At 38.4% G+C, this 20,109-nt stretch overlaps 1 protein-coding gene across 4 annotated transcripts in view; it reads right to left on the reverse strand.

Moving 5' to 3' along the window:
- Nucleotides 1-5,331: 5,331 nt before the first annotated feature.
- Nucleotides 5,332-20,109, reverse strand: part of LOC113526469 (membrane-associated guanylate kinase, WW and PDZ domain-containing protein 3) — a 112,643-nt gene continuing 97,865 nt past the window's right edge. For 2 of the 4 annotated variants that reach the window (XM_026913537.3, XM_026913528.3), the window contains 12 exons: nucleotides 19,115-19,738; nucleotides 15,938-15,969; nucleotides 15,659-15,827; nucleotides 15,212-15,309; nucleotides 14,882-15,074; nucleotides 13,792-13,977; nucleotides 12,509-12,694; nucleotides 11,729-11,819; nucleotides 11,423-11,528; nucleotides 11,118-11,255; nucleotides 10,036-10,174; nucleotides 5,332-8,795 (listed from right to left, as the gene is read on the reverse strand). In XM_026913537.3, coding sequence (XP_026769338.3) covers nucleotides 7,732-8,795; nucleotides 10,036-10,174; nucleotides 11,118-11,255; nucleotides 11,423-11,528; nucleotides 11,729-11,819; nucleotides 12,509-12,694; nucleotides 13,792-13,977; nucleotides 14,882-15,074; nucleotides 15,212-15,309; nucleotides 15,659-15,827; nucleotides 15,938-15,969; nucleotides 19,115-19,738 — 3,026 coding nt within the window. In that variant the 3' untranslated portion in view covers nucleotides 5,332-7,731. Of the gene's footprint in view, nucleotides 8,796-9,720; nucleotides 9,810-10,035; nucleotides 10,175-11,117; nucleotides 11,256-11,422; nucleotides 11,529-11,728; nucleotides 11,820-12,508; nucleotides 12,695-13,791; nucleotides 13,978-14,881; nucleotides 15,075-15,211; nucleotides 15,310-15,658; nucleotides 15,828-15,937; nucleotides 15,970-19,114; nucleotides 19,739-20,109 lie in introns of all 4 variants that reach the window. The other 2 variants (XM_026913553.3, XM_026913546.3) reach the window with 2 other exon arrangements.

The raw sequence follows: 20,109 nt of genomic DNA on the forward strand, positions 1-20,109 counted from the left end.
ATCCAGCCACTATTCTTACACACAACCCTGGACATGCCCTTCATTCTGTACACTGACAGGCACTCAAATGTGGTCTCACTTTTACAGATATATGGGGAGGGTTTTTTAAACTGACCAGAAAAGTGAATTTTTTTAGGTAGGCACTGAACAAAAACTCATAAGGAATCCTGATCATGGAAAACAATTGTTAAGCCACCAAATTTTATCAGATCAGATAAGTGGTAGTGTGCACATGGTTTTCATAAAAGCACAGGAGAACAGAATGATAGAGTCACAACAGCATTCCTGCGGATAATACCTGCACCAGCAATCACAAACTATTACCTATGTAACATGTATTTATAATGCCTAACAGGAATGTCATGTCATTGTCATGGTATAGTAGGATAGCAGGATTTCACTTTCTACTAACAGAATCCACTTTTTCTGAATCCAGTAAATACCTTTCCTACCAGATACGCAAACAGAAAACAGTCCATTAATATGTTACTCTGATTCTTGTTTCCTTTCTTCCATATTTTTCTTGACAAGAACTAAAGTGAATACAAAATGAACTTTCACTGTGACAATGAACTTCCCATTTCCTTGACAAACAACAGATCTGTTGCCTACAAGAGTGTATTTGTCCTGCCAGCTGTATTCAAGTTCGAGGATCTCCTTGGTTGGATGACTGACTATGATAGAGTGAGCAATCTCAGGAAGCTTCCAACAACAAAAAATACAGTTATGATGGAAATTTCAGTCTTAGTCTTCAAGGCTACTGTTCATGTAGTACAATCTTAAGATGACTTTGTTGGAGTTGCTTGAACGGACACAGGCACTTTGAACTTCCAGTCAAGCTAGTTGCAAGACACAACCTATAGCTGGAACTAGGATATTACTACTGAAGGTAATATCTGGATATAGTCCATTTATACTGGTTAAAACTAGGACACTGGGTATGTTGTCCCTTTTCACAGGGCTACAAATAATTTATTAAATACATAAACTGTCCTTTTTCTTGTCACTGTTGTGGTACCCTTATCCTCTGTATGTTAAATATAAAGAGTGTCTGAAATGTGAGGAACAAATATTAGAGTAAAACTCATATGCTTTGTATTTATTATACAGGAAACTCTGTATATCTTTCACTTGGAAATGTGGATATAATATACATTTAAAAAGATACATTTAAGGCATATAATTGGACTATAATTTACTTTTAGAGTAATAAACAGGACAGTCTTTATGATTACATCAAGTCTACAGTGTAAGATTATCTACTGAAGCAAGGTTGAAACTTGTCCATGCTCATAGTGTACCTGTGGGAGTCCAGATATTGGCAGTGAGAAAAGACATTCAGAATGTTACTTCATTGAGTGTGATCTTTTTTTTTTCCAACCACACTGCTGCAAGGTGAAGGATTCAAGAATGGGATCCATGTGCTGGAGGCATATTATGTGGATTATACATCCGCAAAAAAAAAAAAAAAAAAAAAAAAAAAAACAATGGCAAAAACAGGCATAGCTCAGTATTCATATAGCTCAATATATACCTGCTCTCTCAACTCATATATCAGCAGCTGTGATGTGATCTGGTAAGCCATATTGAGTTAAAGACAGTCGTTATCTTGCTCAAAAATTGTTAGGTTTTAATCTTTTTTTAATTAAAGCTGCTGTGTGGTCTAAAAAGTCACTAAATCTAGCGATGAAGTATCTAAGTCTGCAACACTAGTGTGTGAGTGTCCATGTGCTTTACATGACTGACAGGAAATGAGCAAGACCATATAGGAAGCATCTGAGAAGTTGGGAGAGGCCCTCTGGTGGAGTGGTGGAGAAATGTCCTGGGCAGATGTGACAACTGCACTACTAACAGATACAAAAAGCGCAGGCCAGAAAACGTCTTCTGCTTTCTCCTTTATTGGTTCACAGTTGGTGACTGAGAAAGAGCAATACCACAACAAATACAGTCATGTGGAAAAGAAAGTATACCCAAAAATAAATGAAAAAAAAACAGATTTCAATATGTAGTATTTTTTCCCAAAAAGTAAACCAACATTTGGAAACCAGGTGGTAAAAAATAAGTATACCCTTCCTACTTCTACAATCATTAAGATAGTAATTAGCAGCCAGGTGTTACTAATGGAATGCACAAGGTTAGTTAATCTTCAAGAAGTGTGAATACCTCTATAAAAGCAGTTTGGCATTCTGGAGCACTCAGGTGTGTGTCTACATCATGCCAAGAAGAAAAAACATCAGCCATGACATCAGTTGCAATTGTTGCTTCTCATCAACCTGGGAAGGGTTATAAGGCCATCTCCAAACAATCTGAAATTCACCCTTCTATAGTGAGAAGGATTGTTTACAAATGGAGAGCATTCCAAAAAAGTAGACAGTCTTCCCATGAGTGCGCATACCAGCAAATTCAGTCCAAAGTCAGATCATGTAATGCTCAGAAATATAAACATCTTGTGGTCTACAGGCCTCTGTAAGAACATTAAATGTTTATGTTCATGACTACACAATCACAAAACGACTGAACAAGTATGGCCTTTCATGGAAGGGTGGCAGCACAAATTAGTTTTGCAAAATTGCATCTGATCAAACCACAAAAGTTCTGAAACAATATCCTTTGGACCGTTGAGACCATGGTGGAGATGTTTGGTCATCATGCAGAGCGCCATGCATGGCAAAGTCCAAACACAGCATATCAACACAAACACCTCATACCATCTGTCAAGCATGGTGGTGGAGGGGTGACAATTTGGGCTTGTTTTGCAGCCACATGACCTGGGAAACTTTGTCATTGAGACTATGATGAACTTCACTTTATACTTGAATATTCTTGAGACAAATGTGAGGCCATCTCACCAGCAGATTAACCTTGACAGAAACTGGGTCATGCAACAGGACAATGTTCCCAAGCACACCAGCAATTTGACATCTGAGTTGCTCAAGAAATAAAATTCAAGGTGTTGGAAACTCCAGACCTCAACCTCACTGAGATTCTGTGGCAGGATCTTAAGAGAGCTGTGCATAAACAAATGCCCTCAAACACAGAAGAACTGAAATAATGTTGTAAAGAAGAGTGGACTAAAATTTCTGAGAGAATGATAGACTGATAAACTCCTACAGAAAACGTTTACTTCAAAGTATCGTTGCTAAGGTGGTTCTATGTGGCTTCTGAATGTTGATTTACTTTTTGGAAAAAAAAATGACTACATATTGAAATCTCTTGTGTTTATTTTGTTGTCACCTGAGGTTATTTGTCTGTTCATATTAGTTGGTGAGGATGACACAATTGTTATTTATGCCCTGATAAATAAAAACTTGGAATTTTGAGCCAGCCTAAAATAAATTAGCTCCAGTGTACCAACAAACTTTGGGGGAATTTCACTAAGTGTAATTACAATAGAATGTGTAAATCTAATTCATACATTTCTGTTTTTGTTTTTGTTTTGTTTTTGACAATTTTTATGACCAATCATAGTGCTGTTGTTTGTGGCTCCAAAGCCTTGTTTTTAGGTCCTAATTTTATGTATTTTTCCTTTAAAGAGAGAAGGCTGTAGCCCTGCTAGCTCATTTAGACCAGTCATCACTGGTTTGATATATTTTGGAAAGTTAGACCGTGCTAATTTACCTCATGTAACTAAGCTAATAGTTGGGAATAACTGCATGTTTCAGATTATGTGGCTTTAGTCACTAAAGTAATACCTCTACTGTACATATAAAAAGGATTTCACAGCACAATACATGTACAATTGGGTTCAAAATTTACATACACCTAGGCCTGGGCCATGTGTTTGAGATGCTGCTGGCCTTGTTCCCACACACACTCACACCACCTGGACCAGTTGTCCATTGCGGGTGATTCAGTTGGGTTGATGCTGTGTGGGCTATTAACGTAATTTAGAGTTAATTGGGAGTCCACACATGGCTATAAAAGGGCCAGTGCCTTTTTGCCCTCGAGACCATGGGAAAATCCCAGCAAATCAGCCAAGACGTCGAAAAAAAATTATGTACCTCCAGAAGTCCAGTTCCTCCTTAGGAGCAATTTACAAACAACTGAAGGTGCCACAAGCATCTGTACAAACAATTGTACACACAGGCCACACAGACTCTGCAAGGAAAGATGTTAAGAAAAGAATCATAAATTAAATCCCAAGGATGAGCAAACTTTGGTCTGAAAGGTACAACAAAAACCTAAGACAACAACAAAGGAACTGGTCAAGGAGTTGGAGGCATCAAGTACATCAGGTAAGTATGTACATCCACCATAAAGAGAGTCCTACTTCGCCATAGCCTGAAAGGCTGTCATGCAAGGAAGAAGTCCGTATTCTAAAATGACCAACCTTTTGGAGTGTTCTCTGGTCAGATTAAACAAAATTTGAACGGATTGGCCATAACGATCAGCACTATGTGTGGAGGAAAAAAGTCTGAGGCTTTTAATCAGAGAACACCATCCCAGCTGTGAAGCATGGGGGAGGCAGCGTCATGTTGTAGGGATGTTTTACTGGAAAAGGAGGATTATCTAGAAATATTGAAGCAAACCCTCATGATAGTAGTCAGAAAGTTAAAACCTGGTCAGAACTGGGTCTTCCACTAGGACAATGATCCTAAGAATACCTCCAAAGTTGTAATAAAATGACTTCAAGACAACAAAGTGAAAGTATTGACGTGGCCATCACAAGGCCCTGACCTGAATCCCACAAAAAATTTGCGGACTATACTGAAAAAGCAAGGAGTCCCACAAACCTGACTGAATTACACCAGTTCTGTCAGGAGAAATAATCAAAAATTCCAGCAAATTATTGTGAGAAACTTGTGGAAGGCTACCCCAAGTATTTGATTCAAGCAATTAAAAGGCACCAAAATGTCACCAAATACTAATAAAGTGTATGTAAACTTTTCACCCACTGAAAATCTGATATAGTACATAGAAGCTGAAATGCATAAATCTGTCTATAAGCTATTAGTTTGAAATAACTTCTTATGGAAATAAAATAGATACCCTGATTTACAATGCAGCTGTATAGTAACATGAAAAGGATTTGTTTAAAAAAGATTGAGCTTGAATGTCAAGTAAGCAATAGTATAGTAGGACCTCCAATGTGTATGAAAACACATTATATATATATATATATATATATATATATATATATATATATATATATATATATATATATATATATATATATATATATATATAAGCAGTTCCTCAAGAAGAAGTTGGGGGGGGGTTAGGTCACATTGATAGCCGTTTGCATAATTGTGAATTGTGAATCAGTGTACAAAACATTACAGTGTATTTTCAGACCATAATCATAATTGCCTTCATGGTTTAAACAAGTCCACAAGCTACAAACTAAAATGTTAAACTAGGGTTAATAGAAGAATATGTCAAAATACCTTCCTACTGTGTCCTCAGTGGCCAAAGGTGTGTGGCGTCCAGCAAGAGTCAAGCATTGTTAAGCATTCATCTCCTACACTCAGAACATGCTTTTTTGTAATACTGAAGCAGCTGGGAAATGTAGAATTTTACTTTAGATATTTAATATTTTTTAAATATTTCGTATTTATTTTTAATATTTTATCTGAATCTGTTTTAAGCATTGCATGCCTTGTAAGATTCCACCTCAAACAGACTGACAAATTTCACAAATTTATTCTGTAAGAAAACAACATTGACACGTTTTAACTAAATGAATAATTCATGGAGAATAAATGACTTTATTTTACAGTGCATTACCTGAACAGGGGTATGTTATTTTATTTTTATCCACCTTAAATTTTTTTTTTTAATATTTAAATACAAAAATAATGACATCAATTTACAGATCTCTATTCTTTCTTATGTGAATGCACACAACATCACGTTTATAAAGGCGCTGTACAATATATAAACATTTACATCTTGGAGTACATAGACAGACCATTCGGATTTCATCACCTGGTGATGAAATGATGTAAGAGGACACCATTTCATTCCATAACATTACTAACAGATCTGGGTTGTACATAGTTAATGGCATGGTGCTGAAACCTTAGGGCATTTTTCTTTAGTGTCCATTTTCAATCAAACTGGAATTCAGCTGGATGTTCCCAACATAAATTGGTGGCAATCCTGTTTGTATCTCACCACAACTCTTGATCATTTGTCACTGATAAAAGAATAAAGGAACTGTATGCTTTCTGGATGTGCCCAATGATTCATCATTTGTTCCAGATCAGAGCAGCCTGAAAAGCTTATGGTGCTACTGAATGGCTTCAATACATCAAAGCTATCACACAAGACCATTAGCTATTCTATATCAGTTCACAACCTGAGGTGAATCACGGCATACACACAGCACACACACACTGAATGTTCACCAATACTTTGGTTTTGATGAAGCATGTCCCCTTATGAGTCCATCAGTCCACTATCATAAATCAGCCCTTGATGATGCTACACAACATTTTTCTTATGAGTAAAAGTGAATACAGGTTTATGAAAATGATAAATCAGTGGACAAAATACCTGCAATATTCCTATTCTGAGAAATTTTCACCTTACCATAGACTGTTTTTTTTGATATATTGAACCATTTATCATTCACACAGATGTGTGAGACAGTTGTAGAAGTGTGAACCATAATAATCTTCTGAAAAATATATTATATATGAAATTCTTTCATCAGTTCTGGGGCTCAACTGCCTGCATTTACATTTGGTTTGAAGACAGACATCCAATAAAAGTCAAAGAAATGAGACACCCAGTATCGCAAGACATTTGAAGACACTTTTGCATGTACCATTAGTCATGTGATGGGTCAAAATAGTTGCTACCAAGTAAAAGCTACTGCAGTGCTTACTTTACGTAACTGTACACATCACGTTCAGTGAGTCGATATGGCTACATGTCTCTATGCTTATACACAACTAATGGAGGTTTCATAGAAATAGCAAAGAAGCACAAGTTTCTGGTCTTTTGCAATAATAATAATAATACGATTTGAAGATCAAGAATTTAGGCATGTCAGTGTCAGAGAACAGTCTACAAAAAGTCTTTAAAGCTAGTTGCTGCAGAGAATTCAGCCTCAAACCTCTATGTAAAGTTCTTTGTTAAAAGTGTGGTTGAAACTCATATTTCAAAAGCATGCAACAAAAGCAAGTTGAGGGATAAAGGTCAGTTCTTGCATGCAGTATTAGAGGCAATAATCGCAGTAGGGAAAATATGACTCCAGGATATATAATAAAACTCAAAGCATAAAAGTCATGTTCGTTATTTTGGTGACTGGCAGGGAAGTATGGTCCCTTTCATTGCATATGAATGAACTGCATTGTGATGGACAGCCAAGAATCCACGTTTTTCAAAGCTGTCAAAGTGGAAACATTACAGCAGAACTGAGGTCCTGTTGCCTTGACCAGAAAGTCACATCAGATGTTTCATAGGGAACAGATGCTCTAGTCTAAGCCTCTCCTCAGTGAACACTGCCCCCAGCATGGGAATAAGAGCATGGGAATAAAACCAGAATAGCAGCAACTATTATTTTTACTGCTTTTACCCATCCTGTGTGTTAAAAAGTAGAAATTTGGACTTAGTGGGATAATGAAACCCACTGTACACTGTTTCAGATGAGTGTCTGTGGGAAGGGAGAGACAGAGTATGGCAATTTTGTAAACATGGTTGAAGTGTGAAAGTGGCAGAACAGTGTTCTGATAAAAGCAAAGAGACCACAGCTCCCTCCACAATGTGTGGTGCATGCTTCAGTTACCCATACAAATCTCGCACGACCTCTTCATGAGTTAGAATGCGTGCAAAGCTGGGTACTGTCCAGTGATCGTTTTGATCTGGCGCATCTGTAATGGTCAGTTCTTCCTCATTCTGGTTCTCTTTTTGTATTACTATATCATATACCTCTATATCTCTTTCTTCACCCTGTGTTTTTCTCTTTGAACCATTCTGTAGTTCTTTACTCCTTCTTTGCTGTAGTTTGTCCTCTTTTTCATGTTTATGATGACTCTGGCTCTTTTTTACTCTGGATTTGCTGGTGTCCTGGTCTTTCTCCATGTCCTGTGGTTGCTTTTTCCTTCTCATCATGCTTTTTAGCTTCACGTCTTCTTCTGGCATTGCCCCAGCCTCCACCACCACTTCTTGTCCATTTGTTTCAGCAGTCTTTCTGTTCCTGCCCTCTCGCTTCTTGGTTCTCTGCCTTCCTCTTGAACAATCCCTTCCTACCCTCTCACTACTAACTTTCTTTTCCTCCCTTGTAAATGACCTCTTTGAGCAATCTTCTTTTCCATTGGCCAGTACTTCTTGTCCTGACTGATTTGACTGTTTGTGACTTTTCGTGCAGCTCGGTTGGTGTTTGCTGGACTTCTTGCACTTCACTGAATCCTGTGAGCAGTGTGGTAGATTCTCTTTGGACCTACGGGAGTTGTGAGATTCATCTTTGGTTTTAGATGGACCATTAAGTTTCCTTTCTGTACTTGCAGAGTCAATATTGTACTCTTTAGACCTACTTTTCTTGTCACATATTGGTTCTAACGTTGAGGGAGAAGCAGAGTCTAGAGATTTGGGGCTCCTGTTTTTGCTGATGCCTTTTGGACGAGGAGAAAGACTGGACCTGGACTTGGCAAGGTTTGGAGAGAGGGCAGAAGAGTTCCTCCTGTCTCTATCCTCTCTCTTCCCTAAGGACGATGAGGGTGAGGAAAGTCGAACAAGAGGTGAGAATAATGAAAAGGCTGAAGCTTCATATGGCAGCTGCTCTGTGAAGAAAACATCATCTGGAGAGCTTAGAGGTGAAGAGACTACTGGATCTGGTGCTTCAGGGCCTGGAATGAGAAAACACACATCATCTAAGGCGCACATTTGCTAAAATATGGAAAACATTACAAAAGCATAGCAGTATATGGCAAGGTCCATAAGTCCATAAGTCCAAAGGGAAGACATTCCAACAAAATATAATGCTTTCTGTTGTTGTTGTTGTAACAATTCTTCTGCTGCCAGTATTTTTACTCAAATTTTCTAATATGGTACACACATATGCCTACAATCTGCTTACTGATTATGTAATATCATAACGGATGAAGTTATGAAAAGACAGAAGAGTACACCGCTACCTACTTTGTGAAGTTAGTTAACAATAATTTAAGTAAGTTTAAATTAATTTAAAAATAATTTATTGTAACAAGGGTGTCATGCTGTTGCAGTGGGTAGTGTTTTCCAGGAGTCCTGGTTCAGTCCTGGTTGGGTTTACAGGCAACATTGGTTTCTTCCTGGTTCACTGGTTTCCACCCACCTCCCAAAAACATGCCAGCAGTTGAATTTGTGACTCTAAATTGCCCCTAGCTATGAGGGTGTATGTGTCCCAGTTGTATTCCTGCCTCGCACCCAATTATCCCAGGACAGGCTCTGGATCTACAGCAACCACGACCGGGATAAAAGGGTTACTGAAGATGAATGATGATTGAATTAAGGTAACACTAAAACATATCCATAGTCTGACTATATATTAATTATATAAATTGTTTGTCCATATGATTAACATTTAAAAAAGACATACATTTTTAAGTACATGCAATCGTGATATAGGACACATTATCAGATCTGTTATTTGCCAATTCACCATTGCAAGAGTTGCAAGATGTTCTTTTCAGAAAATATGGAATGAATACAGACATTCGGGTGGAATAACTCTTTACAGCTGTGTGAGCAGATGTGAGTGAAGGCAGGAGAGGATGAAAGAAACAGAATTACCAAAATGAGAAAGGATGCCGAGAGGAAAAGAAACTGTTAGTGATGGTGCTCCTGGGGGTAGTAGCACACAGCAGAGGAACTTATATTACCTAGAAAGCGCAAAAGAGAAAGAAAGAAAGAAAGAAAGAAAAAGAAAGAAAGAAAGAAAGAAAGAAAGAACAATACTAGGTACATATATTTAGTACTAGTCATACATTATACATAATGCTATCGAGTCATATATCACAGATGTACTAGTACATGTACTGTATGTGAGTGTGTGCTTGTGTGTGTACGCGTGTGTGTATGTGTGTGTGTGATGGGAGAGAGGCTCACTGGTGTCAGTCACAAGCCCCTGTCCAGGTCTCAGGAGCAGCAGTACTTTATTTCCTCCAGCCTGGATGAGTTCGATGGCTCTGGTGTGACTGATACCCTGCGTAGGCTCCCCATTGATTTCTACTATCTGATCGCCAACCTGTATGGAAAATATAATAAACAACAAAATTCTGGACAGTCATGTGATAAAAAAAGAAAAGTAGGCAATAATCAAAGGTTACATGTTATGTACGCTACATAGATTTTAATTTGTTGGATTACAGAGAGGGCTGCTCTTTTTGCTCGTTGAGTTCCAGATTGAATGATTGACCGAATATGTGCATGCTCAGCACATTCAGACAGTAGGTGGCCCTATACATCTAAGATGTGGACCAGGAATCAATCAATAAACAGTTGCGAAGAAGTCCCATGTTGTACGTTGCCACTGTATTCTGAAAACCCCTGTCTTCTGCGCTAGTTACTAGTAACTGGCTTGTTACTTACTCACGAACAATGTGCTGATTAGATGATTGACAAGCTTATTGCTATGATTCTGATCATTTTGAAATAACTACAATCTATGTCTTATTAGCAGCTGTCAGGTGTATAGCACTGATTCATCCAAGGATTTACCCACACCTGTTTATAGCAAGATTGGCTAAATTTTAGCATTTGGGCTAACAAAGCTGTCAGCTTCCCATTAGCTTTCCATGTAATTCTGTATTCCATGTATTTTGGAGCAATGTGGTTCTACTGCATCAGTGCTGCATAGCTGAGCAATGCTTTCACCAAGAAATCAAGTGTAAGAGCTACACATAATCAGGTGTGCTATGATGCATGTGTAAGCTGAGGTATGATCAGTCTTCTGTTCCACTGAATTCAGAATGGTGGAAGAAACTTTGCACTTACTGTAACAGGTAAATACTATGCCATGTTGTGGAGTTTATAACATTAGTAGTGTATTATCAGATACATATACAGAGCTATGTATGAAAATATGAGCCTCCAGTAGCAATTACTTATAAAATACTTGTATCAGCTTTAAAAGAAGTGTTAGCTAGAGTAAGCTGTCTTGACTGAGCGAGTTCAGATGCTCTACTGACCTGAATCCTGCCATCCTGAATTGCAGGGCCATCCTCAGCCAATCGCAGGATGTAGAGGCCCATGTTATACTCTGTCCCTCCCCTCAGACTGAAGCCAAAACCACGTGGGCCACGCTCCAACTCCACAAGAATACAACCCTGCAAACCCATACACACAAAACACACACAAACACACTAGTTTACCAGTTTAAAATTTTTTTTAAAAATTATTTTGCAGTCTGCAACATGCACTTTGCAAGATTCTATAGGTGTGATGTGTGTATTTATAGAATAGTTAGAACAGTATAGAACAGTAGGCGCCTTGCCTGTTTGGAGCCTGTAACACATAGTGTTTCTTTTTCATTATCGGTAATAATTTTATATTCGGCCCAGACCAACTCATCCCTGATCTCCTCCAGATCTAGATTATACCTGCAAGTAACAGACAGTAGAGCTTCATGCACATCCTACATAATCTGAAGAGTTCAAGAAGACCTTCACATAATGCAATACACTTTTAAACAATATTTAATGGGAAAATGGGAGACTCTTTTTTTAATTAATAAGTATACAGTGCAGATTATAATCTAATAATGTGATTAAGTTGTAAAAAGTGTTGTGAGTGTTGGTACCTCTCCTCCTGTGTGCTGGATTTCAGTGTCCTGTGCTGCAGCGCTGGGCTCTGTTTGGCTGAGCTGGCTGCCGAGGGCGGGCCTTTGTATTCTGAATCATCACAGCCAATCAAACCAGACATTTATATACAACTGCAATCCTCTCGCATTACTATATGTATGTAAAGTATGTGATTTTTTTTTTACATGTGATTTTTTAGTTCTTTAATAGCACTCAGCCTACACACTTCACAACAATGCATACAAAAATATATATATTTTTTTACTATATATTACAAAATATTTAATTTATATTACTAAAATATTATAAGATATTTAGTTTCCATATGGGGTAAACACACACTGAAAGACAGAGGGGTTCACTGAACTGCCACATGAATAATCAAAACTTTTCATAAGCCTGCAGTGTTATACCAAATGAACACTGCAAGTTCATACTAATTATCAAATATTTTATAATATATTTAAATAATTAATACACTATTTTAATAACTTATGAGAGAAAGAGATTCCAAGCAAAACCTTAAAACCTTCTAACCAAATTACCTTTGACACAGGACTGTATTATACAAGGTGTCCCAAAAGTCTCTATACATAGGGGAAATTTTTGTCTTCCAAAATTGTTAAAAAGTGTTAATTTCCCCTATGTATGGAGGCTTTTGGGACACCCTGTATTATAAGTTAGTTGAATCAGGTTAATATAATTAATAATATGAGATTTATTATCATATTAGTGATAGCACATATGTCTGTCTCTTTGCTTACTGAGTGCTTACTCACCATCCTCAGGAACTACAGAGAGTGTGACAGCATTACCGGCATCTTTAATAAGCTGCACAATGTCGCTGTGAGAGAGCTCGAAGATGGACCGGCCATTAACAGCAGAGATACGGTCACCCACACTTAACAGACCACATCTATCAGCTGGACTGCCCTCAATGATGCGACCAATCTTATGAGGGATCACTGAAAACCATCACACACCTCATTAGTGAAGGGTTTGGGTTGTTTGGATTAGGTATGGATTTGTATAATAAGCATGGAACACATAGGAGAAACAGGAGCCAGTGTAATCATTTTAACTAGAATAATGACAGAACAATAACTACGCTATATGGCCAAAGGTTTGTGGAAACCTGACCATCACACCCATATGTGGTTCTTCCCCAAACGTTTGCCACAAAGTTGAAAGCACACAATTGTCTAGAATGGCTTTGTATGTGTAGCATTACAATTTCCCTTCACTGAAACTAAGGGGCCTAAGTGACCTGCACAGAGCCCTGGGATGAACTGAAACGCACCCCAGGCCTTCTCACCTAACATCAGCATCCAACTTCACTAACGCTCTTGTGGCTGAATGGGCAAATCCCTACAACCACACTCCAAGATCAAGTGGAAAGCCTTCCCAGAAGAGTGGAGATTATTATAACAGGAATGGGGTGTTCAACAAGCACATATGGTGTGATGGTCAGGTGTCCACATACTTTTGGCCATATAGTGTAAATTAATAAATATTAAATAAATGAAATAAATAAGTGTTGCAATTTTAAACCAGGTCAGTTTTTACCAACAGCATATATATATATATATATATATATATATTTAGTTAGTTAGTTAGTTAGTTATTTTAGTTGTCTGTATGAAAAGTGTCTTACAGAAACACTATAAGAAACATTACATTTTAACCCATGTTTAAATCCACACCTGTTTTTTTGAACATTTCCAGTAAACCCAGAATGATGTATTCTTTGGAAATGTTTTAAATGTTTTTGCTGTGGTATATATACATTATGTATGTATGTGTGTATCGGTGTATAGGTATATATGTAGGTATATCATATAAAGCAGACATTTTATTATAGATGCTACCCAAGAACACAGTAAAAATGGCTAAATTGATATTTATGGAACATGCTTTTGATGTGAGCTATCATATAAAAAGCACCTCCAGAATATGTTATGCCAATGTAATGCGCAATGCAAGGTTTTCAATCATTGAAAAAGTGAACAGCATTGTGTTTTTAACTGTAAATTTTCATGTGTGTTTTGTTCACTTTACTTGCCTCCAGGTGGTGGTTTGCTTTTGGAAGTGAGAATGACAAAGCCAAAGCCTTCGTTATCTTTGCGATGGAGTGTAATATCCATCATTTCATGGTCCAAGACACTTGGGACTTGAACACGTGGGGTTTTTGGAGAACCATTCATTAGCGCTGGAGCCAGGTTCCGTGCCCCATCATCATCAGACACATCTGTGAAGGACATATATGTATATGTCACACTTAGTAAGCATGGATGCTTTTGTTTGTAGTCCCAACTTGATTAAATTCTCATTAAGAATCTCAGACATCATTTGGTGTGAAAACACACTAATGAAGTAGTTGATGTTCATCACAGAATACGTGTTGTTTGCATATGGCTTACAATCTTCATGAGTGTTGACCAGGTGGGAAATTTGTGTTTATCTGCCAGACCAACTACATTTTTAAACTTGAAATCATCTTGACATCATTCTGGATATAAAACTTTGGAGAAACAGTTTGGAGGGCAAGAGGGTCAGAGGAGATTGAGAGGACAGAGGAAGATAAAGGCCCTCTCAATATCATTTTATCATTTCCTGTACTGAAATACTTTCCTATACTGGATAATTCCAGTTGGATTCTTTGTACAAAAAAAAATTACTATTGAGCTGAGTGTTGTAGGAAGCTGATTTATCTGACTCTCTACACTTGTGTTCTCTTCACATCAATGTGTAACACTTAAAATGGCTGAAAAATGTGAAACAATAATAAACACTATCATCCCCAGAAAGAAGGAGAGGCAGGCCACATGCACCGCTTGGGAGTCAGGGTACAGGCTGGCAAAAACACAGAGAGGAAGTACATAATCAAAACTTGATTTGGATCAAAAAGCAAGTTACAGGGAAACAGGAACAAATATAACACACTAGAAGACCCAGCAACCAGGAAAAGGTAACAATAACAAGAGAAGTAAGGAAATTAAAAAAACAAAGAACATGAAAACTGGAACGAGGAACATTGTAGAATATTAAAACAAATTTAGTTTTTGTATTGCTATAAAATCCCAAGTGGTGACTTGGGTTAAAAAAACAGCCATTACTAAGTAGTAAACAGAACAATGATTGTTAACACTCACCCCTGTAGATGACCTTTCGGCGCACAGACAGCAGCACCTGTCCATTGCGAGCTGCATTGGTCATCAGATCCAGCACTTGCTTATGGGATTTGCCCCTTACTATGATGCCATCGATGGCCATCAGCTCATCCCCTGCTCTCAGACGGCCATCTTTCTCTGCTGCACCCTGGGTTATGATAGCACCTATGTATACCTTAGGAAAAAAGGAAGCATTTAGAGCAACGGACATCATGTTGACATCACAGGTCAGATCACCATGAAAGCACATCAATGAGCAAATGGTGGTTAGGTCATTACAGTAAGTGAATGATATCAGAAAATAGAATTTACTGGTTGTTCAGGTCCTTCTCCTCCGAGCACACGGAAGCCAAATCCTGTCTTTTGATCTCTCTTTATAAACACATCCAGCTCTTTATACTGAGGCACTGCTGAGAAACAGTTAATAACACCAAACTGACTTAATGTACATGAAGTAGTGAAGTCAATATACACTATGTACTATCAGTCATTATCCAATATCAATACGTTTTTTTCATATAAGGTATAAGGTACAGTATTTTTTTAGCAGTATTATTAACTTAACCCATTCTTTGGCTACTGTTTCTTTACAACTTATTATTAATAAAATATTAAGAAATGTTTTCACAAAATCCGAACACTAAAGTTGCATAACGGATTGTTTACAAATGTAATCTCAGTGACTTATAAATGTAATAATAATAATAATAATAATAATAATAATAATAATAATAATAATTTACCCCTTCACTTGCATACCTCTCTGTCCAGACTCCTGTGCAGTGCCTTTGAGCTTGCTCTGGCGGAGGGTGACATCTCGTCTCGGAGAGCTACTGGGTAACGTGCTTGAATAATATGTGAGGGCTTGGGGGGCTCCGACATCATGGCATTGGTCCAAAGTCTCAAGGCTGGCACTTATTTCCTGTCTCTACAGGGCACAATTAGAAAGTGCATGCTTTTAAGGCAAGTTTTCAACTTTCCATCCTGACAGCTAAAGCCTTATGGTTTTAAATGTGAAAAAAGTATTAGCATACTCACAGGTCTAAGACTTTTTATTGGTGAAGTCTGACCTACAGGCAGAAATGAGCAGAAGATGGTGAGAAAGGACCAGAAACATGATACAATGTTTGTAGCATAAAGTAACATGAGAAAAAAATGAGTGTGGAATCCATTTTAACTCTGTTATCCATTATCTAATTACACACATCTTTAAGCTAGTGAGTATTCATTCATCTTCAATAACCACTTTATCCTGGTCAGGGTCACTGTGGGTCCAGCAGGACACCATGCATATATACATTCACACACTCATTCACACCTAGGGGCAATTTAGCATAATCAATGCACCTACCAGGTAATGCAGGGAAATCTGTAGGAAACACATGTGGACACTTGGAAAAACATGTGAAACTCCACACATGGTAACTCAGGATTGAACTTGATTCTTATAAGATGATACAACATGAGCTGCGTATTTATCTCACCTACAGCCATATATTAGCCTGAAATCATTTCTAGGTAGTACTTAATATAAAATCTGAAGGACAACTAATGTATATTTTGCCAAATTTACACACTTGTCCTACAATACCTATTATTACGCAACAATATCACAAGCTCTGATCAAATCGAGCATATTGGGTTACAAACGTTAGCTGGGCTTACTCTGTTAAGATCATTACCATCCATCAGTAATTCAGGTTCAACAGTGTGAGATAGATTAAATCCAGACTTAAAGACTTTATATAGCACGGCAAATACTAAAATTAGTTCCAAAACATTAGATAAAGAAAGTTATCTATCATCAATAACAAATGGGTCAAACACCAAGTCACAGCTATGGTTTTGAGTAAAAAAATAATACAAAAAAAACTTGGTGGTACAGCCAAAGAAGACAGATTTGTTGTGATCTGTAGTACCAATAGCGGACATATTCAAACTTTTAAATATATTTAGCATTTTTGTAAATGGATAGGTGCAAAATGCTGGCTACAAGACATATTTCAGTTTCTAGATAACTCAGTGTAGCAATTTTCAGCAAAACAGCTAAGCAAAGCGCCACTATCAATATTGGAAGAAAGAAAGAAAAAAGAAGGGGAAAGTCTGCATTAACCACATTTCCCAAGAAAGATGGGCCAATAACTCCTGGTGAAATAAATGGCAGGCGAGACCATGAAGAGATCTGAGCGCGGGGTTGAAAAGCATATTTCATCTAAGACATATTAATGATGGATAGAGGACACATTCATGAAAGGAGGAGAGAGATGGAGAGTGGGGGGTGAGGTGGCTCCAGAGAGAGGAGAGCATTGCCTAAAATCCTAATGACTGATCCATGGTTCCATCTGTTAGCACAAAACCCACACTCTACACATCCCCAACCCTGATGTGACTGTCACTCAAGGAACACACATGAATTAACAAAAATCTATCTTACTCGCACTCTCGCTAGCTCTTCTTTTTAGTAGTAAACAGGCAAAGAAAACTTCACACACTTACCTTCTCTCTCTCTCAATGAAAGGGCAAAGGAAGTAAGTCAACGCTTAACTCTCTTTCCTCCTTTCACCCTGGTCCTCTTTCTTCGTCTTTTATTCCCACTTACATTTCTCTGTTCTAACATACCATATTCTCATCCTGTCTCTTCCCTCTCCCTCTTCTCCCTCTCCTGTAACTTATTAGCATACTCCGGGCTGTGAGCCTACTCTAGTGATCAAAGCGCACATGGACTCCCAGGAGCTGGTTAGTGGTGCAGTGATGCATCTTGTAGCTGGGATTTAGGTTCATGTTCCACCTGTGCTGTGGGTCACCTAAGAGGATGGCACTGTCTGACTTACGGCTGGGAAAGATCAGGAGGATGCGACGCTTGAATTACTATGCAACATACCAGACACTCAGGAACCCTAATGGTCACCACTTTGTACTTTGAAGTAGAGCCTTTAAAGATTGGAAAAAGTGGGAATTATAAATCCTGCTTAAAGCATGTGTAAAGAGAGCAGTTGAGTTCAAACGATTAAAGAACTGAGCAAAAAAGAAACAATCCATTGTCAATATACTGACAAAGAGCTTTGTGTATGTCTTTCCAGCACTTTCTCCACCACCTGGGAGTGCAAACTGGCTATGAGCTGGGCAAATGCATGACATCATGGAAGGTCACACACTACTTTGAAACTGCTGCCATGGATTAGGGTTTCACCCTACCCCAGATCAGTACTTGGTAGAACTACTTTTGGCTTCAGGGATATGTCTCAGTCAGCTTTGCACATCTGTATCCTATTATTTTTTACCCATTCTTCTTGGAAAATTTGCTCAAGCTCTGTCAGATTGGTTGGAAACTATTGATGAACAGCAATTTCACTGTGGGGATGGTGTTGTTAAGTTGAAAAGAAGTGTCGGCCAAAAGGTAGTGCTTTGTGCCAAGGCCAAAATATTTTGGTCTCAAAAGAAGAGTACCATTTTCCACGTTTGCTAAGTCTCCAACATGTCTTTTGGCAAACTCCAAAAGGGAATACACATGGCTTGTCTCTCACTTATGCCAGGTATTGTATGACAATATCAGTATCATTGTAAATACAAGATCATTTTAAGACCTTGGCAAAAGAACTATTTAGAGAAATTGTGTTTGACATGTGATCATGTTTTTTATGGCATGACATCTAAATTTTACAGTACATTTAACAATAATGGTCTTACTATTAGACTCTGAAATCAGAGTATAGGGTTTGAAAGGGCATGTTCTGAATATTTGAGTTGCTTACTTTGAGTTGCTTTTGTAATGCATGAGAAAGAGATGTTGGCTGGTCTGTTTTATTTTGTGAAGAAAAAAGACAAGAGATGGAGAAGGTGGTATGTTAGTTGGTAAAATTAAGGTTTTTTTTTTTTTTGAGTGTATTCTGTCTGGTGCTTCCAAAACCACAAGCAAACCAGCAAACAAATAATTTAGAAATCTTAGAAAACTTAGAAACTGCTACTCTGAGCATTGACACAAGCGAGCATGTAATAATTTGGACTAATAGCAAACAGTGAGAATATTTAGACATTAAAAATTAGAACACTCTTTGCAGCAAATATGATATGCTATAGACAGATAGATTAGTTTAAATCTTTTTATCCCAAAACAAACACAATATAGAATATATTTTTTCTCCCCTTCTCCTTTTCACTGTCCTTCCCTCGAAATGCTTCCTCACTCTCTCTTTCCTGGTCTTTTGCTTTCCTCACCTCCTCGCAGCACCAGCAGGTTGACCTCACTTCCCACAGGCAGCTCCTTGAGGATGTCCACCACTTGTGCATGGCTCAATGTCTGGACATTCTGCCTGTTGATCTCTTTGATGACGTCACCCTTGAGCAGGCCACGGCACCACTGTGCGTCCAGGATCATCTTCACCTTCTGGCCCAGCGGACTGTCAGCAATAGCAAATCCAAACCCTCCTGGGCCTTTCACCAGGGGCACAGTGACCAGCTCCGGCTGCAACATTCCACCCTCAGGCCTCTCATCGGCACCAGTGGGAATGCTGGGTAACGCCGCCACAACAGGCCGCCCACTGGCATCGGTAGTGAGGTAGTGGAGCTCCTGGGAGGAAGCATGCAAAGCATCACCCTTCACTAGCAGCGGCTGCCCATTGATGAGGGGTACAGCTGTTACCACTTCACCAGCCGAGGGAGGAGGAGGTGGAGGAGGGGGAAGGTCTTCATTGTCCTCCTGCACGTCTGGGGGCAGGGAGTAGCCACGGCACAGGACCATATCCACATACTGGCTGATGGGGATGCACTGGAACATCTGCACCACGTCATTGTGGGTCTTACCCAAAACCAGTGTGCCATTGATCTCCACAATTACATCACCTGAGGAAAAAAAGGAGTGAATGAGATCTCTAAAATACTTCACAGATAAATCATTTATATTTAAAAAAGCATTGAATTTATTTATAAAGCTATTTGCTGTATATTATTTGTACTATATGCTTTGATATTTGTACTACTGCTATTAAGGAATTTTTCAACTATTCTCCATCTACACACATCTTGTCAATGAACACTATATGACCAAAAGTATGTGGACACCTGACCAACATAACCATATGTGCTTGTTGAACATCCCATTCCAAAGTTGGTCCCAACTTTGCTGCTATAATAACCTCCACTCTTCTGGGATGGCTTTCTATTCGATTTTGGAGTGTGGCTGTGGCAATATCGCACTAGACCATTAATCAGGT

This window comes from Pangasianodon hypophthalmus, chromosome 2 (genome assembly GCF_027358585.1).
Source record: "Pangasianodon hypophthalmus isolate fPanHyp1 chromosome 2, fPanHyp1.pri, whole genome shotgun sequence".
Classification (NCBI taxonomy): Eukaryota; Metazoa; Chordata; class Actinopteri; order Siluriformes; family Pangasiidae; genus Pangasianodon; species Pangasianodon hypophthalmus.